The 27,974-nt window shown below is 37.9% G+C and overlaps 1 protein-coding gene across 3 annotated transcripts in view; it reads right to left on the bottom strand.

Annotated features, from left to right (window-relative positions):
• ARHGAP24 (Rho GTPase activating protein 24) overlaps positions 1-27,974 on the bottom strand; it is a 1,010,562-nt gene that overhangs the window by 561,331 nt on the left and 421,257 nt on the right. For all 3 annotated transcript variants that reach the window (XM_089670543.1, XM_089670544.1, XM_089670542.1), the window contains exon 2: positions 20,635-20,834. In XM_089670543.1, coding sequence (XP_089526669.1) covers positions 20,635-20,834 — 200 coding nt within the window. The remainder of the gene's footprint in view (positions 1-20,634; positions 20,835-27,974) is intronic.

Genomic DNA, 27,974 nt, shown 5'->3' with positions numbered 1-27,974 from the left:
TTGTACTCAGTCTGTTGGTACCTAGATTGTGGTCCTGCAAACTGGAAAATCTTTGTGCAGGGTGAGGCTAAGAGTGTCATTGTTGCTAATCAGTGACAACGTGGTGTGAGGTTGACCAGCTATTTCTCACAAGTTGGTGAAGAGGTCAGTGGTCTGACCCGAGTTCATCACAGCAAGTACTCTGGAGTGATCAGAGGATGATACAGGTGCTGGAGTTTTGGTCGATGGCTGGAAAACACAGAGTGTCACTGAAGATAGCTGAGAGATCACAGGAGCAGGATGAATGCAAAAGGAAATAGTGGCACAGAGAAACACAGGGAATCAGTGGAAGTATTAGGAGGAACTGAGGGGTCCAGCTGCTAGCATGTAGTTACGTTGTTCGATCACCAAGCAACTTACACACTAGCTCTTTAAGACAGTGCACCTTATGTGACTGATTGTGGCACCAGCAGAAGCAGGAAAGCCTATGGCTGCACACTGATGGCAAGACCCAGTGCTAGAATGTGGAACAGTTGATTGAGACACTCTACTTATTCAAATGCTAAACTGAAAAACACCATATCATACAGTTCTCCTTTGAAGAGGAGGAATGAGGTGTTTGTAGTCTACATTCAGCTTATGCTGCTCCTCCACAGAAACAATACAGCTAGTAAGCAATGTCACCTTAGAACAGAAAGTGTATTACTGGCATGATTACCAGTTGAAACTAATACAAAAAAGCCTGAAAAAATGCAAATTCATTCTATTGTGTTGCAGTAAAGCAGTATCTAAATGGCACCCCAACTTACCTTGCTGATCAATATGCTTGGCCGACTTGCCAGTCAAAATCAGGGAAAAGAAAGCCTGTTCCATTAATTCAACAAAATATCTGTGGTGAACATGGGCCTGTTTCAACTTTGAAGTATATGAGCAATCACCAAACTATCCTGTTATCAGTGTCACACCTTGGAGATTTTCCATGCATTTTTATTTACCTTTTAAAGTCTTTTAGAGACACTTCTGGAGTTTTACCTGGCAAAGCTCACACTTTATCAAATAGTTTCTATTTGACTGGGACGACAATGCTGAATTTCCGCAGTTTAAATCCTGTAACATCAGCTATTTAGCTTTGATGTAAATAAGTGTTTACCAGAACATGTAATAAACTGTACTAGCATGTTGTTTTTAATTCATCTGAGTTACGTAAAACAGAATCTGACTTTTGCCATGAACAATGTGACCTTTTCCTTGGTATGGTTTTCAGACAGTAACTCTACCCTATTAAAGTGGAAGTCCATACAAATTGTTTTAGTTTTACACATAGTGAAAAAAGAAATATGACCTTTTGCCAGATTTTAATGTCTGTCTCTATCCTTGTTGGGGAGAATTCCTGCTTGCCCGAAATATGTCAGAAGAAGACTAGACAAGAAGCCCCCAAATAGAGAAACGTCTTTTGTTAACAATTGCAAAAGTCATGATTAGTCCAAGATAGAATGGAGAACAAATGCAACCCATTCATCCTTTCATGGTAGGGATAGATTTCTGTGGACTAAATAAATTGTACAAAGTCAAGAAAAAAACAGGGGCATACCGTCAAATCTATTCTGATAAAAGCTTTATTGTTCTGCTCAAAACAGCAAGAAGCCCCATTTGGGACCACCTCCACTGGTTTCAGCCCAAAATTGTGGCTAATCATAGTATTCCATACAAGTAAACATCGTTTTGGATGAAATGCGTCAGTAGGACCCAGACGGAGCTTCATGCTGTTTTGTCCGGAGCAATAAAACTTTTATCATGAGGGATTCTTCAGTGTGTCAACATTTTTTTCTTGACTAAAGGATATGGTTTCTTGTGCCACACCTTCATATCTTTCAGCATTAGTTTCCTTTCCAGCATTTGGCAATTAGTCACATGATGTTTCAGAGCAGTCAAGCGAGTTGGTGCTAAAAGACTTCCTTCTGACAGATGCTGAGATTACAGGTCTGAATAGGACTGATACAAGTGTGGCATGTGTCACTGTCTTTTTGGTCTTAGCCTAGGGACCAATGTTCCCCAGCCCGCCCTTTGGCATGTGAATAAGCTAATATATATGTATTTTATCTGTGTATTTAAGTGGTTGCCTGGAGTTCAGCGAACACACTCTTGGATATCATATCATTGTTTAGCATTTGGCAAACAATCTCCTTCTTAATTAGATCCTTGTTCTTGTTCTTAACAAAAAAAAAAGTCAGACATCCAAAATTTATATGAGACACTTACAAACTTTTGTTTTTTATACCCATAATTAATTCAAGCTCGTTTATAAAACAATACTTGATGTGTTGTAACAGCAGTATTGGGAGTGGGAAACCTTTGAAGTTTTGAATGCATTGTAAGCATGACACTTTTATTGTATTGAGTGGCCATGCTTTTTAACCTTCATTTTTATAGTCCTTGTTAAATCTTCTCACTGTTTTATTTAAATGTTCATCTTTATTCTCTTAATTTGAATAAGAATGTCACAAAAGCTGGCTGAATACCAGCCATTACCTTCAATCAACCTGAGTGTACGGTGGCTTGGTCTGTAATAAATATTGGTCAACATCTGACCACATTCACCAAATCTGAAAGAACTAGACACTAGTGCCCAGACAGTCTTGGAGAAAATAAAAGAAGGAGGTATAATTATTATTATTATTATACAGTATTTATAAAGCGCCAATAGTTCGCTCAGCGCTGTACATTACAAAAGGGAGACAGAACATGTGACAGAACAATACCAATACAATGCAAGACATGAGGGGATCAAGGGCCCTGCTCTTTCGAGCTTACAATCTAGGAATAATAAGTGAATACACAGATAAATAAAGGATTGTTTTTGTTCCCCTTCAAAACCTAATCAGATACCAATTTGCCATTAGGCTATTTTTTGCCCCATAAAGGGGGAAATTAATAGCAGACATGATGGCCTAGGTATTATACTGTAGGTTTTTCTGGGAATGACCCTATAAAATTCAGTCAGTATTTACCAGTGAAAACCAAGAGGAAAAAATCATACCCTGGGTTCAATCAGATATTTAGCCTACTTATTGCAGAATTTGCAGGTACAGCTTATCCACTACGTTAGTTCTCAGAACTGTAAGCTTGCAATTTTTCGACTATTTTTTGAGTGGAAGTGTTGGTGCCATAAACAAGTAAACCCTGCAATTTTTCCAACTATTTCTATGCTTCACAGCTTCCGTAGCAGTTAAAGCAGCAACTAACACCCCTCATTAAATCATTCATACCAAACTCAACCTATAACATGGCAAATATGAACAAGAAAAGGGGATTTTTAATGGTGCCAACATATAATTCAACATCAAAGTATTATAAAAAATAACAATTTTCTCAAATGACAACATGTAAAAACAAACAAAAAATATGGTGTTAATCATAAAATAATCACTTAATTACAAATGAGGTCAAGATGACTCTGAACATTGTTGCAGTAGCTTCTACTCAACATGTTTCACCATAATCTGGCTTCTTCAGGAGTTTTATGAGCACTGCACTTGATATCACTATTAGACAAAGATATATAAAGTATAAGCAAGAAACATTACACCATGTATCAAGTGTCACATACAACAATGAGTAAACATTAAACACATATTTAGTACCATAATGAATTCCGTGTAGGGTGCGGCACCTAAGAGTCCAAGGGAATCACACTGCAAGCTTTATCATATATTAAGGGCTTCCGTAGCAATACAGGGGACAAAACTAGGGTGATTTCACTGGCCATGGGGGGACAGGTTATCCCAGATTTCCTATACACATAGGTAATATTCTAACTGCAAATCAAATAAATAACACATGTGTGTATTAATAAAAATTGACCAAACCAGGCCCATAGTTTATAATGAACATTACCTTTTAAGGATGAAGATGATAATCCCCCACACCTCATCAAACCCTGGGTCAGTCGGTTGATACATAAACACAAATTTTCCTTAAAGGAGCGTTCCCCTTCCTATATCCCAGTGCATTATAGTGACAAGAAATCCATTCACTAAATGAATGGAAAAAGAAAAGAGGGGAAATTAACATTTAATGGGAAGGTGACAGGTAATCAACCTCCCCAATAGTTATCACCCATTTAGCATCTTACCGAAGAAAACAAAATGCCAGGTCACCAGTGGTCTCAAGTTTCCACAAGAAACATGTTCCACAATCACAACAAATGTGGCTGGCAGGGCCCCTAAATATCCCCCCACCTCACCAGCATCTGACATTACCGGTAAGGTGCAGACGCCATTGAAGCCAATGCGCATGCTCCACCATCCTGATGACATCACAGTGCACGCAGGGTTGTGCAACGTCATCAGGTGCAAGTACAGGAAGCCACCTGTGCCATCTTGGATAATCCAGCCAGTCCACCCCCGGAGCCAGAGAAGTACAGTCAATCCTACACCAGCAGGATGACCAAAGGGTGGCAGCACACAACATAGGCACCTCATTGGCGCCCATCCCAAGGACAGGACATAATGTACCCTCCCCAAGAGAGATGCTCCGGGCATCCATATGGCCACCCATCAAGCCCCATAGTCACCAGATGCAGCCACCGAACCCTCATTTCCAATCAGAGGATTCAGTTATATTCACTTTAACTTAGGTACATCCCACCTGAAATCAAGAAATAATAATCAAGGGAAACAATTCCCAACTGCAATTACCAACTATATATAGGAATACTTAAATACTGCCACCATAAGTACCCTGGTGGTTCAGAAGAACAAATAACACTCCACAAGGAAATCATGAATAATAAGTCAAAAAGATGATAGCATACATCAAAAGTGGTTGCACAAAACATTCAATATACTAATCAAATAGCCTCCTTACTCCTTGCACAGCCCTTCACAGTAGGATAAACCATCATTTATTTTAAAGAAAGGGTTTGAAACTTAAGGTATCATTTAGTCCCGGAGATCTCGTAGCTGCTAATTTGTGAATCCAGCATATTTCTCGCCGTAATAACAGCTTTTCTACATTCCCGCCTCTCTCGTGTTGGGATATGCTTTCCAGGGCAAAAAAATGTATTTTGGTTGAGTCAAAAACATGATAAAGACCCATATGCTGACTAATCAGAGTCTCTAGTTTCTTTTTAGAAACCAGAAAAACATAATGCCTAATTCTTTAAAAAAATACTCTCTTAGTTTAGTCAATATAGAACGCACCACAATCACACTTCATGTAATATACAATGCCCACTAATTGACAGTCCGCATGAAAATGTAGTTTGTAGGTATGTCCATTTGGCAGTACTATTTGTTCCGCCCTCCAAATAAAATTGCAAAAGTTATATCTCCCACACGGGGCCATCCCCATCATTGATATACTACTAGTTTTTCTATTCTTTGTATAATGGCTATGAACCAATCGGTCTTTCAAAGACTGTAATCTTCTAAATGTGATCTCTGGGCAAGTAGAAACATATTTGGAGAGAGTACCTTCTGCAAAAAGGACATATCAAAATTTCTCCATAATGTGGCAAATTTGTTGTCCTGAGTATCTTGCAATAAGTCTGTTTGTTTGTTCAAAATTATTTTATTATTATGGATCAGAGTATCTCTACTCTGATCCTTGGCTCTCTGAAATGCTTTTTTGAGACAAGATTTACTATAGCCTTTGGCAGCAAGTCGTGTTTGTACAGCCTTAACCACTAATTCAAAATCCTCCATTCTGCTACAATTTCTTTTAATACGTAGATATTGACTATATGGAATTCTTGACACCAAAGGTGCCAGATGGGAACTGGTCACATATAGAATAGTGTTCCCAGAGGAGGGCTTCCTAAACAGGGTAGACCCTAGACTGCCATCGCTATTGAGAAAGATCTGAAAGTCCAAAAAACTAATAAATTGTTGGTAACAATTCCTAGTAAATTTCAGATTAAATTCATTACACTTCAAAATCTCCACAAAATTGTGCAACTCCTCCAAGAGGGCAGTCCAAATCATAAACACATCGTCAATAAATCTACGCCAGATTAATACATTACTCCCTAAAAAAGAGGTTACGCTCCCACCCACAGGTACAGATTGGCGTACGATGGGGCACATTTGGTCCCTATTGCAACGCTCTGTACCTGGAGGTAGTGATAGTGCCCAAACATAAATATGTTATTGGTCAGAATGAACAGGAGTAGGTCCAAGACAAATTGGTTATAGGGCCCAGACAAAACCCCTCGTTCAGAAATGAAACCCTCCACAACCCAGTTGTAGAGGGCCTCCACATCAATCGCCAACAACCAGAACCCTTTTGGGATAGAAATTCCATCAAGAGATCCATTGTGTCCTGGACATTGGAGATCAATGCTCTAACATGCAGGCAAAGGTAGTCATTTACCAACTTACTCACTGTTTCGGCTAGACAGCCTCAAAATCTCGAATCATTTCCTGCTTGTGTGATTGGCTCACTGATTTTACCAGTCAGATTTCAGGCATCCCCTACAATAAAAATGTAATTTTTGGTGATATACTCCCAATAGGGAATCACGTCTAAAGGGAAGCATACCCGGCAATTTTCCTCATTAGAGCTCTGTAGGTGCAGCAGCTGAATAATAATTATGAATCCATTTAGGCTTCTCAAATAAACATGGTGATGGGCTCTATAGTTTATTGCTAATGCAGAGAAAAAAAAAACTTTTGAAGAAGAAGTTAAACGTCTTAGCATATTAAGCTTGGTTTCAGGTTTTGGAACACTGAGGCTTTGTGGAGTGGTGGGATAAAGCCTCCATTCCTAGGTCCACAGCTTATTATTAGTTTCAGTTGTGCAGTTGTCTTTATATGGGCTAAATGGTTAGCACTTCTGCCTGGCAGTACTAGGGTTGTTAGTTCAAATCCCAACCAGGACACCACCTGCCTGAAGTTTGCATGTTCTCCCTGTGCCTGCATGGGTTTCCTCTGGGTACTCTGGTTTCCTCCCACACTCCAAAGACGTGCTGGTAGGTAATTGGATCCTCTCTAATTTGGCCCTAGCATGTGTATGTATGAATGTAAATTAGGGACCTTAGATTGTACACTCCTTGAGGGTTAGGGACTGATGTGAATGTACAATATATATGTAAAGCGCTGTGTAAATTGACGGTGCTATATAGGTACCTGTAATAAATAATAAATATATGCAAGCTGACTGATTTTCAGGGTTCTTTTTATCTCTGATGTGGGAGATTGACGCTTGGTAAAACGAGTGCTGACAGAACACTAAAAAAATTACAAGTGCTGCCTATTTGTTTTGGGGAACTCATTGGTTACATCATGTTAGTCAGGAACTAACCTGAGTTTAGTCAGTAGCTCAGCTTATCAGATGTTTTATGCTATGGACTTGCAGTACAAAGTACTCCTGCATTGAACTGTGTTTGTTTTCTTCCTTTTTGTAAAAAAGTTAAGGACAAACCTTCTGGGACTGTTCCTGTCTAATACATAGTTTACTACTGCAAAAACAAAATGAGTGTGCCCCCTTACAGTATGTCAAGAGCATCTAGCACTCCTGATCCATCAGAGCTGCTGGTCTCATTCCAGCGTCCTAGTTTTAGCTGTGATACATTCTCCCTGTATGTCCACCTGCGCGGTGATTGATGTGGCCAGTCTCTGCATAGAGACCAAACCTGATTTAAGCCAGTGAAGCCTGCAGTCTTATGCTTGTGATAACGTGCTCAAGTTTCCAGTCTGTCCATCCTGCTCTGCTGTTTGGATTCCCCTGTTTATTACCTCAAATAAGATATTGACTATTCTCTGAACTCTGCCTGCCTTTTGACTACAGATTGGACTCTGACTACTCTGCACCTTTCCTGCGTTTTGTCTGAACTGTCATTGAACCCCTCTGCCTGTTTGCCAACCACAAGTAGCTGCTTGCTGTGCTTAGTTTGTGCCTGCCCTGGCGTGGTAGTCAGGCACTATAGTATTGTGTATAAGTCCTAGGGGCAACAGTGTACTGGTAGGTAGGCCTGCGTGCTTTATGAGAAAGGGGACTGCTATAGGTGAAAGGTGAAGAACACAGAAGCCAGCTACAGTGCTTGTTCAACTGCGTTAGGGGTAAGCATGACACTATTATATATATATATATATATATATATATATATATATATATATATATATATATACACACTGTGTGCATATACTATAAGAGAGGCGCACAATAAAAATTAAAAAAAAATCACAGCTAAATATTTGCTTTACTTGCAACAGCATGCAAAAAGTTAACCCAAATACAGAGGAAATATAAAAGAAATTATTTAAAACTGAATTTCTCATTCCTTTTCAACCTAATGATATTCATAGATTCAGTTTCACACTCCAGGATATTTCCCTTTGGTGAAGTTTCACAGTGTAATCGATCCCTTCTGGAATAACCACCTCTTGTAAGATACAGCTGCGCGGATCACAGGATTTATGCCTATATTCAAAGAAATGTTTAGCTAGAGGTGTATCTCTACTGTTTTTATGATTATGAGTTGTAATGCCGCTTCTGTGTTCATTTATACCTACCATTCTAGAAGTCTGCTCATAATAAGTAAGGCCACATGGGCTCTTAATTACATTAACTACATGGCACGTGTCATATCTGAAATAACCTTATTTAGGAATGCTGAAATCTTGAGCTCTTTTATGGAATTGCCTTGAATAATTGCTGAGCAATTTTGACAGCATGTTCAAGGGATGGTGCCACACTGAGGTACATAAAACTCTTGAACATATTTTTTCTTCTTACCAGTGTAAGGTTTTATCAGTTTATGCCCTAGGTGCTTTTCTTTATTATATACAAATAAAGAAAGACTTTTTTTTTTTCAACCAGTTCATGATGCTTTAATACATTTTTTTCTGACCAGGCTAGATGACTGTAAAAGTTAGGAGCTCATTTTCAGGATGATTAACCACTTCCCGTCCAGCCGCTGTATATAAACGGCCGGACGGTGGCAGTGCAGGGGCGGGTGGCCGTTTATAAACGGCCTCCACACCCCCTGCTTGTGCGCGCTCCCTAAGAGTGCACAGCAACGCGATCCGGTGCCCGCTGTGTCCTCCGGATACAGTGGAACACCGATTGTTGTACGGGACCTCTGTGTGAGGTCCCGATCATGTGATCACTGATTGGCCAATCAATGATCACATGAAGAGCAGTAAGCAAGATGCCACTTCTGACATCATTGCTTAATACTTGTGAAATCTGTGAATGATCACAGAGGTCACATGGTACAAGGCTATTCACAACAGCCTTGTACCATGTGACAAGCTGTGACCAATCACAGCTCACACAGTATTTCTCAATGGCTGCAAGAATGCAGCCAGAGAAAAGGAGAAATGATTGCTTTTCCAGCCTTTATGGGTGTAAAAGCAATCAGTGTAAAAAAAAAAAATCTTCATAACCCCACACAAGTAGTACAGTGTCACCATGGTAACACTGTACTGCTAGGGTGACAGTATGTAAAAAAATATATAAAAAAATAAAAATGTAAAATATTTTTTTTTAAATTATCATTTTTGGTTATAAACTAATTTGGGTTATTTTTCTTTTTTTACTAAAAAGATAACTGAATAAATTATGGCCAAGCTTTATGAAGAAAGATTATTTATTTGCAAAATTTTATAAGAAAAACACTTTTTTTCAACATTTTTGGACTTTTTCATTTATATAGCAAAAAAAAAATAAAATCCCAGTGGTGAATAAATACCACCAAAATAAAGCTTTATCTGTCTCAAAAAAGTGCTAAAAAATTAATATGGGTACAGTGTTGCATGACCGCGCAATTGTCATTCAAAGTGTGATAGCGCTGAAAGCTGAAAATTGGCCTGGACAGGAAGGGGGAGAAAGTGTCCGGACTGGAAGTGGTTAATCCTATCCTCACTTTCTCTGGATGTATTGTAGCCACAAGCATCAAAGTCTTGCAGGAGCAGCTCTTCTTGCATTTTCTACAGGTTATCATAAGATATACACTCACAGACCACTTTATTAGGTACACCATGCTAAGGCCAAGAAAATATCCCTGACACCATTACGCCACCACCACCAGTCTGAACCATTGATACAAGGCAGGATGGACCCTATCATCTGAATGTCACAGCAACTAGTCTGCCCATTCTCCTCTGACCTCTGACATCAACAAAACATTTTTGTCCACACAACTTCCGCTCACTGGATGTTTTCTTTTTTGGACCATTCTCTGTAAACCCTAGATGTGGTTGTGCATGAAAATCCCAGTAGATCAGCAGTTTTTAAAATACTCAGACCAGCCCGTCTGGCACCAACAACCTTGCCATGTTAAAAGTCACTTAAATCCCCTTTTTTCCCCATTCTGATGCTCAGTTTGAACTTCAGCAAGTCGTCTTCACCACATCTACATGCCTAAATGCATTGAGTTGCTGCCATGTGACTGGCTGCTTAGCAATTTGTGTTACCAAGCAATTGAACAGGTGTACTATAATAAACTGATTTTTAGATTGACTTTGACAAGGTCCTTAGGATGGCTATTGTTGTTGCTATAAGAGCTTCGTCCTTGGTAAGCTTATGATAGATGTTGGTCTCCATTTGAGTATTATTAAATAAAATCCAGGAAATGTAGGTATTCTTTACCAAAATGCAGATCAATAAGCCCCGAAAATATGCACAGACCATTACTATAACAGCAATGCCTTGAGATGTTACCAGTATAGCCTACGTCATCAAAAATAAATGTATTCTTTATGTCATGAAAATCCTTTCAAGTCACCGAGCATTTAGCTTTCTCATTAGCTTCATTTGTCTATACACACTATTTCTCATTATAATGTATGTAAATACAAATCATGCATCACTCACGTTAAGAAAGACAGAGTTTGATAAAGTCAATATTAAGACCATGATTTTTGACACGCTTTGCCTAGTTAAAGACAGCACTTCCTTATTGGAGATATTAGCATAAAGTCTGTTTAAATATAAAAAAAAATTTTCCAACATCGGTGAAATTTAGGTGATTCAGAAAATGTGTGATAATCTTTATACACTTCTAATTACTCCAAACTATAGGATGCAAAAATGCATTTAAAATACTTTCCAAGTAATTCCAAACGTGAGTCAATAGATACTACTCGGTAAATAGTTCAATAAAAATTTTAATTACCTTGAATAATGCATATACTACTGGTAACCTTTAATGATCTTATTTCAATGCTTTACAAAAATTAACTGATTTCATATACTGGGTGACAGCCACAGACAATAACATACCAATTTCCTGTTCTACTAAGTGAATCAGAAGAAAGCAATTAGCAAGTTTCTATATCAATTGCCATTGGCAATTCCCTTTCTGCACGTTTATTTAAATTTTATCCTGTATTCCACATGGTATGTCTAATGCTGTACATCACAGATCTGAAGGCCACACAAAGTATGGAGGTCTTTAGCTATTGACTCTGCAGACAGTTGGCGACTTCTGCGCACTGTGCGCTTCAGCATTTACTGACCCCGCTCTGTCATTTTAGGTGGCCTAGCACTTCTTTGCTGACTTACTGTTGTTCCCAGTTGCTTCCACTTTGTTATAATACCACTAAGTTGACCGTGGAATATTTAGTAGCAAGGAAATTTCATGGATGGACTTATTGCACGGTACCACTCTTGAATTCACTGAGCTCCTGAGAGCGACCCATTCTTTCACAAATATTTGTAAAAGCAGTCTGCATGGCTAGGTGCTTAATTTTATACACCATGGAGGTCATTGGAACACCTGAATCCAATGATTTGGAGGGGTGTCCCAATATATATATATATATATATATATATATATATATATTTGTTTATTGACATTTTGTCAGCAACGATGAGTACGAGTTGTTTTTTTATAATTTTTAAATAATGCATTATCATTCTAACTTGTGTGTTTTATTTTCTATTTACACTTACATTTCTGGAAATGAAATTTTCTGTTGAAAGGGTTAATTATCGGTCTGACCTTCTAAGTTGTACAAGACAGTGGATAATGATTTAATGGGTTACAAGACTGTATATGAAACGTAAAAATCCCAGGACAGCTAGGAGGATAACAGAAAATCCATTTCCTAGACTCCTAACTGCTGACACAGACCATTTTCAGAATGGATTAAATCTCTATGCTCCAGTGTAGTGTTCAGTGCTCCAGACTCTATTACATCTGAGCCGAAAAACTATTCCTTTACAGCTTTAAATTATACATGGACGCTTTTCAATGGAATATTTATATCTCATGTATTTTTGAGCACCCTGGGGATATACCTGATAACTTCTGACAGAAAAAAATACACTGCATCAATATTTGGTTTTAATATTTACTTTAAAGTTTTTACTGTTGCATTAGTACCTATTTGCAAAATTCTAGAACAGCACATTGTTATACAGCCCTGTAGATGTTTTTGCAAATTATTTTGAGTTCAAACAATTCATGGAATTTAAATGTTTCATTTACAATTGCATGTCCTAAAATTGCTTAGCATAAAAATATTCTCACAGTAAAACTTTTCTTTTGTAAAAGAAATGTTTCACTTGCAAAGAATTATATTTGCAATAAGAAAGTGGCAAGAAAAGCAAGATAAGTAAAAAAAAACCTCAAAGCATATAGAATATATAATGTTTTTACTTTTTTCACGCTTGGCCCCACAGTTTACCTGTATTTAAATCTAGCAGTTTAATAATGAGTAGAGGGAAGGTAGCTGTGAGGGACCCCAAGGAGAAAGCAAAAGACTGCAACTCAAGGTAACAATTAGGCTCCATGCACACTGGCCTAAAACTTGCTGCTCCTAGAGAAGTTTAGCGTTTTGCCTGTAGAAACAACTAACGTTATCCTATGTGTCTAGAGGCATATTTTAGAACATAACCATCTGCTTGCATTTTTGAGAGTGTTTTTCTAGTAAAAAAAAAATGCAAAATACTACAAGTGTAAGGAGCATTCCTACCTTTGACTATTACTTTAATGTATCATGAATTGTAGATAAAGTCATTTTTAGCAGGGGTTCCCTGAGACCAGAAAGTTGTGTCAAGGGTTCCTCTGTGTTGAAAAGGTTGAGAAAGGCTGAGCTAGAGTAAACCACACTAATAACCAATCTATTCAAATGCACAACCTATGATGGCAACTAAAAGGAAAACAGCTGATCTTACTTTTTCCACACATAACATATCATGGATATGAAAATTAGTTGAAAATACACACAAAAATATGGAGGGGTCTTTCCATTTAAGAATATAGATTATTTGCTGATGATTTGCTGGGTGATGCACATCTCTTTTGTTGTAATATACGTAATTGACATATGGTAAGAGCATTAAATATTTTTGCCTTTTCTCCACAGACAAGGAGTCTCCAGATCTGGTGATCAAAGTAAATTCTTAAAGTGGAACTTCCCTTTCTCGATCAACATTAACTATTTTTAATCCTTATGCTGCTAGCATTCGTAAATAGATAGGAAAGTTTATAATATTTACTTGTTTTAAACTTTACATTTCTTCAGTTATTTCCTGGTTTCTGGCCTAGGAAAATTATGTCATATAACCCAGGAGTCTTCAGGAGCGGAGGAGGGTTTTTCTCAGTTAAAGGATAAGTTTACCTTTTGGTAAAAAATAATAAATGCACATTTTTTTGTACGCACAAAAATGCACATTTTTAATTTTTTGTTGTAGGAGCCTGTAAAGCATTGCACCAGTGATCAGCAGATCGCTGGTGCCATGCAGGTCTTCTGCAGACCTGTCAGTATATCTGCTTGCCTGCGCAGGATGTACAGGCAAGCAGATATACTGACAGGAAGAATCAATGAACTAGTACGGCGCTCCACAGTTGCGTGGTAGTTCATTGAGAACTACCAGCCGACAGCCGTTAAGGCTGTCAGGACTTGTAGTTTCCCAATCACAGAGGACTGCGAATGAGTGATATGGCCTGTCAGGCTCCGCACGGCTGCATTTATTTTACATTTTGACAGCTAGCAGGAGGAGAAGATCCCCCACTAGCTGTCAAAACGGGGAAGCATGGGCCATTCTGTTGATAACATTTTACATGTTATACCCTGAATATGGGTATAACATGTTATGAAAGCTGAACTTATCCTTTAAGCACACCTTTCTCCATGCATGGCTAAGCTATGGGCAGATGGATTCCAGGACGTAAATGCTACATGAGTCATCTGCCCTTACTCAAGTTGGCCCCACATCCAGAATTGCTGGGGAGGGGGAGGGATATCAAAATGTTTTATCTGCAATATAAAGCATGGAGTCATGGATAGAAGGGGGAGTTTGCTTTGATTAATAAAAGTGAATTAAATATCATTTTCGGCTTCTGGTCCTCAGATGCTGTGTAGTTCCATTTAAATGCTGTTCAACTGCATGTGTATACAAACAGTGATATTTCAGTTTCAGAGTTTTGGTAGATGGTGTAAAATGAAATCATCTTATTTCTTCTGAGGACTCTTGGGTAAAATTTTTGTGCTTGAGTTCCTTTGTCAGCGCATTTTATATTACAATTGACCATTAAAAGGGAGTCTAGTTCTCTCTGTTGGACTTTTTTTATTTTACCTTTTGTGGAATTCTGCTTGATAATATACTGTAGAACACAAAAGATGAGCAGGAACAGAAAAAAATAAAATACAGAAGAAAATCTCACTGTTGGGGTATCGAAAACTGGCCATTTAAGGATTCTTCTAATTCTAATAATTAGGAAAAGTCTTAAAAAAATGTGTATGAAAATTCTCTGAATATTCGAATGTTGTTTGAAAGATTTTGCTTTATTTTAACATTTTATTTAGGAATGAATGGACATACCAAAGGAAAACAACATAGAAAATGTGTTTGAGAAAAATTTTCCATCATGCTCCTTAAAATTTTCTTATCACTGCAATCAAAATTGAATATCAATTTGATCCCCTATTTATTAGAAAAAGCATTTAACTTTCTTAGAACATTCTTTTCGTAAGAATTTTGGTTTGAAATTCTAACCATCTATGGCCGGTTTTAGATGTATAAGGATCAATGACCTAATTCTGGGCATCAGGCTTCTCCTATAACTAGTATATTATTATTGGCAGGACTGAGGTATCCAAGATGTGTAAGGACCTAGGACCTGACTGTGACCATTAGGCAGTTCCTAAAACGAATATAACATTATTAGTAGCATTATTATTATTATTATTACTACGAGTTTATATAGCGCCAAAGGGTTTGCTCAGCGCTGTACAATAGGACCTTTATCTTGCCCTCTACCTTGCTTCAGTATCTTAGAGTGGATAAGGTGAATATGCTTAACCACATGCTTAATTGAATCAAAATTGTTCATGTTTCTGTACTGCAGATTACTTCTGGAAATACAGTTCATATTTTGTATTTGTACAAATACATCACAAATTAGAAATAATAGGAAATTAAGTAACTGCATTTCATCAAGTATAAAAAGTAAATATTTTTTCAATACTTTTCAGATGGTTATTTAAAAAAAAAAACGCTGCTTTCCTTTCTTAATGCAAAGTAAACCATGTAATGGCTAACATGGGGAAGCACAGTTACATTCCACAATATAGCCTCTTCTACCAATTTAATTCAGATGGAGTCCAAAATGATATAAAAAATGTGAAAGTTATTGTCTGACCTCTGTTTACTAGATCTGTGTTTGCTTGCTTGCCCTATCTAAGCCATACACCACTCTTCTCTATATATTTGTTCAAGATGGCATTAGTAGAGTAATGTGTCATGTTAGCCAATGATTAATACAGAAGGCTTGGAGTGGTGATTCCACTTATTGGTTAACTTACGTTATAGAAGATGAAGGCTTTCAGCGTGCCTTAGATCCATTCTTAAAGCTTTATATAATTCAGAAGCCGGAAAAAGGACCTAAGTCACCCTGAAAGCTTCCATCTTAAATAACGTAAATTAGCCAATAAAGAGTATCACTAAACTCCAAACGTTCTGTATTGTTCCAACATGAAAGTTAAGTAGTTTTCCAAAGCCCACATCTGGGAACATCTAATTAGAAAGTACATTTCTTATAGATATGAACCTTTTGACACTGGCCGCACACATATATGTGGCCGCTTGACGTGTGAGCCTTCGCGCCAAGCGGCCGCACATATGTGGCCCTGTTAAAACTACTTACCATGCTGAGAGTGCACTCCCTGCATGCTGCCAGCAAGGTAGCCGGCAGTGATCGGTAAGTTCCCGATCCATACTTGCTATTGGGAGCTTTCCGATCATGTGACCGCTGTGACAGTCAATCACAGCAGTCACATTACCCGAAGGCCCACCTCTGCCTTCTGGCTTTTAGAACCCTTAAAGGGCTAGGCAGCAGTCGTAGCCAATGGGTTAAAATTCACTTTTACACTACACATTGTAAAAACTGACAAAGTATAAGTTGTCCAAAGCATACATTTTTCTAAATAAACAGTATGTCACATTACAATTCACTGGAATTTATCCACAATTATAATTAATTCTAGGTGTAGCAGACCTGTACCTAGGGAGGTACATACAAAGTTTGGGTATACACAGACAAGGGTGCAAACACTGTGTGAGCAACAATATAAACATTTTTACACATAAGGTCCATTGTGGGCCTTCCAACTATTCCATATGTGATTCAGTAGCACATAAAAGACTGTTATCTATTCTCCTTCAGGCCAAAAACAACATTATTGTTTGCACTCCAACCCATTCCTCTGTCTAATGCATTTTACCACATAGTGGAGCTTAATTATAGAGTGTTTACTCTGTGATTAGGCTCCACTAGTGGGGGGGAAATGTCAGAACAGCAATGGGCTGAAGTATCAATGTCCATGCTGGAACTTGAACAGTAAAGTTTTATTTAGCCCAGAGGAGAAGAGAGTGTGGCCTTATTCGTGGTACTGAGTCTAGAGAGGAGTGATGTATTCTGGAGGAACCTACACTTGTAATCGGATGGAGGAGCTGCAAGGTCTGGAGTGGTATACAGACTGTAAGTGAAGTTTTTCAAGTTTGATATTTATGAATCTATTTGACAACTGTTTTTCATCTTCAGATGTTAGTTCAGCCTATGCATGAAAACATAAGTATTGCCATTGCTAAACTTCCTTATCAAATTCTCATTGTCTGCCTGTTATATTTGTTCTATGGCTTCAATACTTTCTCAGTTACTGACCAATGTTTGAGAATGCAGATCAGGAGTTCCAATTTTCATCTGACTTTAAAAGTGTCATACTCGAGTGCAGTTTATGTATTTATGAAAAGAATCATGAAATTTATTTTAAATGTAACTAGTATAAAAATCTGAATCTTGGTTTTAGACCCATGCAATTCCCTGAATGGTAGCATTCAGATTAGGAGAGGGAAGGGCAGCACTTGGGACCAATCGGGTGTTTTGCATTCACTTGTGCTGACAAGAAACATGCTGACAGGAAGAGAACAGTCTGTTTCAGCTCCATCACTGTCCAATCAGAGGTCGGGTTGCCTCATACGTTTATTATGTTAAATATACAGAATTCACCCATCAGAATGGGAACAGTTTTATAAGCTTCAAGATAAACAGGTTGATTAACGAGGAGAAGCTCTGCTGACTTTCATCGTCCAATCACGTGCAAGGTAAAATATTGTTTTTTTTATTTTCCTTGCAGGTGATTATGTATTTTTTGCAAAGTGAATTTTTACCACATTCACTTAGCTATGGGAGAATTCCCATGCAAAGTGAACAGCCTATTTACCTTTAGTAAATCAACACCAAATGTTTGTTCCTCTTTGTGGCACAAGCAGAAAAGCAAACAACTCTCTATGAAAATTGTGTGTGAAGTAGAAGGGATAGGAGTGTAAAAGTGGGCCTGCATGTTCCATGTATGTAAATCTGGCTCTGCTGACATCACATGGGGATCCTAGGTCATTATTTACAACGATTTGGCATTTATAATATATATGAAACAATGATGATTGTTCACTAACTGATGATTAACCAGAATTACTCTGCTCACAGGGTCTCTCTTAAAAAAAATGAAAAAAATAAAGTATCACTACTTCTTCATAACAGCAAAACACATTCTTGAAATGCCAGATTTTCAGTGGAAACCACACAAAAGCTGCCTTTCAAACTGCAGAATCATTGTCTGCTGTGAAGGCTATAAAGGGTGGCCATAAAGATGACCTTACAAATAGCACTGACTTCAGTTCCCAAGGCCTACTGCAAGGGCAGCTCTAATACATACTTGGCCAATAATATATTTATCTTTAAGGCATTCATCATTTATGTTCTACTGTGTGTATATACAATCACACACTGCAGATGCCTGACACAACATCATATAAACTAAATAGACATATAAGAATAATCTAGATTACTTCCTTTTCCAGCCTGTTTGATAATGTAATTATAACGAGTTTGTTTCCAATTTTTGAACATTGTATGAGTTACATAACAAAGCTTCATGATATGAAAAAATGACGATCTGACTGAATTTATGAAATCATCACACTGTACTAATAAGCTCTGTACATTTTTTACAGTAACAGAAAATTAAAATGCAAACCTTGGTAAGATGGCCCTCTTCAGGGTAGCAAGCATCTTAAGGTGCAAAGCATTTTCAGTGTCTTTGCAAAGTATTCCAGTATCTTTAAAATCCTGAAGAAATCTATAAAGGAACTTACCCTCAGAGTTTGCGTGGTTTGAGTCTTGCCCCTTTAAATTACATTTGCTTTTCTAGTAGCTAGCAATGTGTAGGGTGGCTCCATTGTCCAATAGGAAGGCAAGGGTGGTGAAAAGGATGGGGCCACAAAGCAAATAGGTGGTATTCGTAACAACCTCCAAAGATGCAGATGCTGCATATACTATACAGTATAGTAGCACAAAATACAATTTTACTAAAGTCTTATCTAATTTTAAAAACATGGGCTTTAAAATGGTTATTTAACACAAGAATGGTCAAGATAAAACAATTCCAGAAAATGGTAAAATAGAAAATGGACAACAGACTATAGCTTCTAGTAACAAAGTATATACCATACCGTTTATAGGTGTTAGTTTTGCATTTAAAGTCCTACCCACAACCAGCATTGGGACCACTCACTGCTTAATATTAGTGCTGCAGTGCATTTAATGGTTTGTTCCCAAACTCTGATATACAGTTGTTTGGGTGCATGTTGTGCAGTGAGAGGTACCCTTCTAGTTGTTACTGTTTAAAAATGGGGGGTTATTTTGACTCGCTGGTTTCAGTCCAAAACTGTGAAATGGTGTCTCAGGCATAGGATATATTACACTGGACAAGTGGATTAGCAGTCACCCTCTATTTGTAGGCATCAAATTCTCACTGGTTAATAACACATATTAAAGAATAAATTAAAGTAGTACTATAGGCAAAATAGATAGAATAAGAGAGGGTTATTACCCCTATCAGTTTATTTTTTGCCATCTGTGTCCCATTGGGGAGATTTACCTTTACTTCCTGTCCTATAGCCAAAACAGGAAGTGAGAGATAGTCCCCAGAAATTAAGGGAATTCCTTGGGGACCTCCAGATCTCCGGAACTAGTGTTCCTTTTGGAACATTTCCTCTCTATTACTTTTCAGGGGAAAACCCAAAATTTGGGATTTTCTTTACTTTCACTTTCTATGGTAAAGGTAAACAGGACAAATAGAGAGGGTGAATCTCTCTAACAGGGCACAGACTGCAATAGAAATTCAGAGGTGTCTTAATCCCTCTCCACTCTATTCAAAACTTAAAAAAATGTTTTGCCTTTAGTTTTACATTAAATTTTACTGAATTTACTTTAGAAATTAAAAAACAAAACACATAGATTTTACAAACTCAATCAGTATTAGCAGCCTTGTTCAGTTCACCTCTGTGGACTACTACTCCTCCCATGTTATGGAGATGAGGAGGTGCAGAGGTATTCTGTAATCTAAATCAGTAGCAAGCAGCCCATGGTGACAATACTGCAAGATACATTATAGAGAAGAAGCATCGTTACCCCAAGAAAAAAGTTTGTCACTGGAAGGCTCACAAGGTCAAAATAATGGAAATAAAATGCTGAAGTAAACTGACCCAACAACCTCAAATTATGATACCTTGCAATATATTAAATTTTTGCATTTGGGTTTAAATACACTTTTTATACACACATATTTATAAAGCAGTGAATGTGACTTTCACTATTCACTAATGGTAGTTCAATCACTGTGATTTAAATATATGCACCTGATTCACCAGTGAATGTTTGGTGAATGTCAAATTATTTGCTTTACAAATATGTCCCTTATGACATATTATATTGGCAATTTATAAAATACACAATTCTTCAATATTCACAGAGGTAAACTAAAGTGATCCTAAAAGTTAAACTATAGGGATCCTTATAAAAAGTACCCCTTATTATAAGAAAGAAATTACAAACAAGTTGTACCAACCATACTGAATTAAAAAAATAAGCAAATCGAGTTCAGAAAGTCAGACCATTAAATTACTTTAAAACCCACAATTCCTGAAGGAAACCACATTCTTTAAGGGATGACAACTAATTACAGTATGACTTTAATTAACAAAGTCGGCATGTTCACATCACAGTACCAGCAGTCTCCTTTTTACGGTATGAAGTGCCCAAGGCTGATATTTAGAGGAGCAAGGTCTACAATACTTTGCCTTTTGTCTCAGAGTCTTCTTGTGTCTGTTTAACCTGTTCCATTATATGTTCCATTTACTCACCAAAGGCTTCATTTCATCTTCATCTTTGAAATAATAGAGCTGGTCTCCCTTGAGAACAAACCAACGCGTGTGCCAGGTTTTGACAAAACCTCCTTGCTTCCGCAACCATCCACACTTAATTGCGTTCTGCCGGCCTTGGCCTGTGTGGGGGCTCTCTGCAGAGACATTGTAGTCATCCATAATCAGACTGATAGACTTTTCTGTTTAAGAAACAAGAGAAAGAGAAAAAGAAAAGAAATACATGAAATCATCTTTGTTCTTAAGGGAAAGAAAAAAGTTTCCTTAGTAGAGACACGACAGTAAAATAAATAGCCCCTGACAACAAAAGGTGCACTGCAAGGGATCCTGCTGTTTTCTTCAACCTTATATCCATGTTTGTGGCAGTCTGCAGGGAGATAACCTACTTTTTTAAAGAGTGGGTCAGCTGGAAAAGGCAAACAAAGGAAAGGAGCAAATCATAGATGTGTCAGGTAGCGTGGAACGCAGCCAAACTCCTTCCCCTTAAGTGCTGCAGTTCCTCTTTGTATAATAGTGCATAGACTGCAGTGACATATTAGGAGCTATATCTATCCTACGGAGAACCCAATGCACGTTGACTACTGAGCTAACTGAATACAAATGCAATGTATATATTAGACATTAACTGTAAGCCACACTTGACTTATTTCAGGGTCATTTACTATAAATACACACTTAAAACATGCCCTAAATTAATTATGTATATGACAAGACCTAGACAGCAGCAGATCTAGACACCCATCCCTAAATGACCACACTATATATAGTTGTGTCCTGATCTGAAAAATGAAGACATTTGCATTTTCTGGCAAATGCATGGATTGCACAGAGAGAAAGGCATTCTCATACAAAGGTGCATAGTCTGCATTGACCTGTTTCCAGCCACAACCACTGTGGGGTACACACTATGAGAAAATCAAGAAAAAATTCTGTACGAGGAACGATCGTTTGATTTTCATATAATGTGTACACAACTTTCTACATCTGATTCAGATTTTCCAAAGGAAAATTTCAGAAGAGAAAACTCAGAACTAAGAATTTTTGTTTACTGTGTACTGTTTTCTTACAAGAAAAATTGGATACGAAAGACTGTTCATGATCAGAGACAATAAACAACAATAATCTATGGTTGGATCCTTCGAGAATTTTTGTACAATTAGTACCATCCTCAGGATCAACTTGCTGTGAATCATCGATGAAAACCGGATGACTGTTTGCCTGATTTTCTTATATTGTGTACCCCAAAGATATCACACACACACAGCTCAGTCCCTTTGTTGTGTCTCAACCTCAGTGTAAAAATCTATATACGGGAAGGAAAAAGCAATCTCTAGTTCACACTTTCTAATTTCAAAATGGATGCATGTTTTGGTGCCAATTTTCATACACCTATACTTACAGTATGTTCACAGACTGCTTTCTAAGAATGAAATGTAGAGGTCTTTTTAACCATTTCAATATTTAAGAGCCAAAAAATTAGAGCTGCACTCCACACCACAACTATTCTAGCCAACTGCACGCATCACAATATGAGGATCAATTCACAAAGCTTTAATACAAGGATAGGTCTCTTTAATTTAGCCATGTGACTGTAATTTTCAAATCATTGGCCTCAACTGAAAATACCACATTTTAGAAATAACTATACTTATCTTGGTGCGTTAGCTTTATGAATTGAACCTTATATAGTCAATTTAACTTCTACTTACAAAAAAAGATGTCATGCTCTTTCCATTGCTTTAATACCTTTATTCCAGACAATCAATGCAGATAAAAGCAATTTTTCCCAGCCACCAATGACTGCTTTGCATGCAGCAGCACACCTCTGAATAGTGAGACCTATTGCTGAATGTTGTGACATTTCTGGATTTATTCATGTACACCTGTGAAGCTAATGATAGGTCCACTTTAAGGGCATGTTAGCTCTATGGCCTCATGCACAAAGGCCTATAAAAATAAGCAGTATTTATGTGTCAGGATTTGTCAGGAACAGCCTGTTACAATATGTATGCACGTTTATGCACGCATGTTGTTTGATCGTAAATGCACTGTACTGGCCAGTAGAACAATCAATGATTATATTATTTATTCTGTTCATTAGAATACATTTACGCATATACACAAGTGCTTATGCGTTTTTAGAAGCATTTACATGCGTACATGAGCACTTTTCTGCTCAAAAGCTTCTTTCAGAATGCACCTTTGGTGGTTTTTTCTATCTGTGAACACTCCTTTTCACATACTCCTGCAAATGCCTATACTGTATGTGCATGGCCACATAGGATAACATCGAGGTGCTTTTGCAGGTCTAAATGAAAAAACACTGCGTTTTTTAAGTTCCATGTGCATAAGGCCTAAAAGGCTCATCATCACCTTGCTGATTTATTGATTTATGATTTATAGGCCAGATACATAGAAAGCTGAAAAAAAATTATGAACGAATGAAGCCACCAGCCTGGCTATGCAGTGAGGCAGAGGTGTGAAATTCACAAGGTTTTTTTGGGTGGAGTTATGCATGCTTAGGCAGGAAAAAAAGTTCAAAGAAATCTATTTCAGGAGATTTTTCTGTAAAAACAAAAAAAACTGCTACTGGCATTTGTAATGCTACTTCTGGGAAGACGCTGAAAAAAACTTTACAATGATGAAATGGCATCATAATTGTTCCACAGCCCATAAAAAGGATATTTTATATTGGTACGTTCTGTGCAAATAATTTTAAATCATTATTATACTTGCTATAAATAAGTCAAAGCAACCTAGTGACAATGTATGTGTGGTAATGTAAAAAAAGGGCAGGAATGAGGGAGGTAGAAGAAAGGATAAGTTCTTAGATCGCCTTCCTGAGCCTGAGTTTATGACTTGTTCTAGTGGGGGTTTGAGGCATGGTACAGCAGTTAAGTTGTGGCCGTCTATATGTCTAGGTTGCCACCAGAATGGAAGGGACGCTGTTGTGCTGTTCAGTGAATAAGTTGAATAAAACGATATAAAGCATCATTAGAGAGAGCTCTAGCCTCTTCTATTAACTTTAGCTTTCCATTCAATTATGGAGGGAGGGGTCATAGATTTCCACTGCAAAGAGAACAGATATTTACCTAGACATCTATATGTCTAGGTTGCCCCCAGAATGGAAGAGATGCTGTTGTGCGGTTCAGTGAATAATTTGAATAAAACGATCTAAAGTATCATTAGAGGTAGCTCTAGCCTCTTCTATCAACTTTAATTTTCCATTCAATTATAGAGGGAGGGGGCCATAGATCTCCACTGCAAGGAGAACAGATATTTACCTAGACATCTATATGTCTAGGTTGCCACCAGAATGGAAGGGATGCTGTTGTGCTGTTCAGTGAATAATTCGAATAAAGTGATCTAAAGCATCATTGGAGATAGCTCTAGCCTCTTCTATCAACTTTAGTTTTCCTTTCAATTATGGAGGGAGAGGGTCATAGATCTCCACTTCAAAGAGAGCAGATATTTACCAATGGTAATTATGTGGAGGAGGGAGTTTTTCTAACTATGGGTTGTTGTAGGGGTGGTGTAAGAGGTAGTTCCCTGATTGTCAGGAATGAGGATTTCCTGTTATATGTGTGATCCACTTCTGTATTTGTTGCCAAAAAGGAAGTTCTTTTTAATGATAAAACACTTTCAATACTTAACTAACCTAAAAACTAAATGTTTTATCTAGTGTGAAGATCAATGTTAAAGAACACTATATGGTCAAAAGCCTTTTTGAGCATCTTGATTAATCAATTCCAAAACCATGGGACTTGTTCCACCCCAACACCTTCTCCTTTGCAGTTGTAACCATCTTCACTCTTCTGTGAAGGCCTTTTACAAGTTTTTGGAGTGTATCCATGGGAATTTGTGTCCATTAAGAGAATACAGTTGCAAGAAAAAGTATGTGAGCCCCTTGGGATTACGTGGAGTTTTGTATGAATTGGATATAAAATGTGCTCTGAACGTCATCTAAGTCACAACAATAGAAGAACACAGTCTGATGAACATAATACTACACAAACATTAGATGTTGCCATGGTTTAATTGTACATAACATGTAAACATTCACAGTGCAGGGAGGAAAAAGTATGTGAACCTTTGGACTTAATAACTGGTTGACTCTCCTTTGGCAGCAATAACCTCAACCAAATGCTTCCTGTAGTTGCAGATCAGACCTGCACAACGATCTGGAGTAATTTTGGACCACTCCTCTTCACAAAACTGTTTCAGTGTAGCAATATTCTTGGGATGTCTGGTGTGAATCACTCTCTTAAGGTCATGCCACAGCATGTCAATCGGGTTGAGGTCAGGACTCTGACTGGGCCACTCCAGAAGGCGTATTCTGTGCTGTTGCAGCCATTGTTTTGTTGAATTACTTGTATGCTTTGGGTTACTGTCCTGTTGCATCACCCATCCTCTGCGGAGCTTCAGTTGGCAGACAGATGGCCATACATTTTCCTGCAAAATGTCTTGATAAACTCTGGAATTCATTTTCCCATCAATGACAACAATCCGTCCAGGCCCTGGGGCAGCAAAGAAGCCCCAAACCATGATGCTCCCTCCGCCATGTTTTACAGTGGGGATGAGGTTTTGATGTTGGTGTGCTGTGCCTTTTTTTCTTCACACATAGTGTTGTGTGTTCTTCCCAAACAACTCAATCTTGGTTTCATCTGTCCACAGTATATTTTGCCAGTAGTGCTGTGGAACATCCACGTGCTCTTTTGCAAACTTCAAACGTGCTGCAATTATCTTTTTGGACAGCAATGGCTTCCTCTGTGGTGTCCTTCCATGTACTCCATTCTTGTTTAATGTTTTCCTTATTGTAGATGTGTCAACAAAAATGTTAGCATGTGCCAGAGATTTCTGTAGGTCTTTAGCTGACACTCTGGGATTCTTCTTTACCTCATGCAGCATTCTGCGCTGTGCTCTTGCAGTCATTTTTACAGGACGACCACCCCTAGGGAGAGTAGCAACAGTGCTAAACTTTCTCCATTTGTAGACAGTCTGTCTTACCGTGGACACATGAACATCAAGGCTTTTGGAGATACTTTTGTAACCCTTTCCAGCTTCATGCAAGTCAACAATTCTTGATCATAGGTCTTCTGAGAGATCTTTTCTGCGAGGCATGGTTCACATCAGACAGTGCTTCTTGAAACCAGTAAACCCAAAACAGGTGTGTGTTTTTTAAGGGCAGGACAGCTGTCAGCAACACATCCAATATCATCACACTGACTGGAGTCAAGGTTGGCTCATTCCTGGCTCCAATTAGCTCTGGGAGAAGTCATTAAGCTAGGGCCTCACATACTTTTTCCTCCCTGCACTGTGAATGTTTACATGTGCAATTAAACCATGGCAACATCTAATGTTTGTGTAGTATTATGTTTAGCAGACTGTGTTCTTCTATTGTTGTGACTTAGATGACGTTCAGAGCACATTTTATGTCCAATTCATGCAAAACTCCACGTAATCCCAAGGGGTTCACATACTTTTTCTTGCAACTGTATGTAAAGTAAGGTACTAAATTTGTATTAGAATAACTGGCTTTCAATGGACATTCCAATTCATCCCAAAGGTGTTTGTTAAAGCTAAGGTCAGGGTTCTATACAGGCCACCCATGTTCCTCTTCATCAAAACATGTCTTGATGGACCTGACTTTGTGCACACAGGCACAGTCATTATGGAACAGGGAATGGCCTTCCCCAACTGAGGCCACAAAGTTGTAAGCACACAATTGTCTCAAATGTCTTTGCGTGCTGTTTGTCATTGGAGATTACAAGGCTAAATTCTTGATTTTATACACCTGCAGCTAAAACACTTCAACCCAATAATTTGAAAAGTTGTTCAAATACTTTTGACAATATAGTTTATTTGTATAACTGATACTTAGAGTGCTATGCTATTGACCACTACATAAAAAATCCTTTACCTTGGTTGAATGCTGCTACGAAAATGTAATATATACCCAACAATATAAAATGTCACGCTAATTGGACTGGGCTAACTCCTAACACTGTCGCCATTCTAAATATTTTTAAAATGCCAAAATGGTATTGTTAAATATAGATGAACAGCAGAAATGGAGGAATATTGTTTTCCCTAGACATCATCTGTCAGAGGAGTAAATTTATGTATATTTCAAGGAGCAAGTATTTTATATCCCATAAGCAAACCTAACACATGTTCCCAGAATTTTATAACTGTATTAAAAATGTTCCATTATCTGTCAGCTTTAATGCTCGAGTGAACTACTTACAAGTAAATATCCTCTGCAAACTTTTGTCAGCTTGATATGTTTTCATTCATTATGACTATGAAAATGTAGGCTCAAATAAACATGAATAATGGGAGCAATTCAAAATTGTAATTTGTTTGCGGAAAATGAACAGATTGGTCCTCTAAAGAAAAGGGTACATTGGCTTAAAGCTTATAGCCATGACCAACTTGTTAATTAAAAACAGAACCTCTGTGAACCAGTGCAACACACTGAAACTGAAAAAATCTTTTATTTTATACCTGAATGATGCAGTTATTTCTTGTTATTGTGCCAGATAATACTATCTTGGGTCTTAGGGACAGATGCTAATATTTCAATGTGTTAATCACATACTATCATATAAAAATGACTATGAAAACTGCACTTATTAAATGCAATTTGTAGACTAAATATAATGACTGATCAAAAGTATTGCAATTTAAACATATCCATGCTATTAGAGATTGCACTTGATACACATGCTTTGATTAAGGTGGATGATAGGTATCTTTTTGCTGTCATATGTGCATTTATTGTGACACTGGCAGGATTCCTGATTATTTATGGCATCATCTCTTACCTGGGAAACAGTTTTCACATCAATCCGCAAGTGACTGGGCACCACGGCATATAAAAGCCGTACAAAGGGCAAATTTTTATTTAGGCTCAGTCCACACTCTTGCGACTTTGGATCCGACTCACGACACCCAAAACAACAGGACATGCAGAATGCCATGATTTTTTTATGACATCTGTTCCAACTACTACTTCTGAAGTTGATGCGATTTCAGAAAAGATTCCTGCACTACTTTGATGTGACTTTCCTGCGACTTGCCTGCCATAGAGTGTAAAAGTCGCACTCCAAAGTCGCAACTTTGGAGTCGCCTGATGAAAGTAATTGGGTGGCTATACAGCTGCCCGACCTCTTTCTTTGACCTCTGGAACCCCTTCCTGGACTCCACTATCCCACCTGCAGCTGCCAAACCCACATACTGGGTGGAGAGAGGGAGACCAGCAAACATCCATTCATGGATTTCCCCTAGCTGTAAAGAACCTAGAAGTGGTGTGTATAACC

Source organism: Staurois parvus, unplaced genomic scaffold (genome assembly GCF_062004578.1).
Source record: "Staurois parvus isolate SC_StPar_1 unplaced genomic scaffold, SC_StPar_1.0 ptg000091l, whole genome shotgun sequence".
Lineage (NCBI taxonomy): Eukaryota > Metazoa > Chordata > Amphibia > Anura > Ranidae > Staurois > Staurois parvus.
This window is presented reverse-complemented; position numbering and strand designations above follow the sequence as displayed.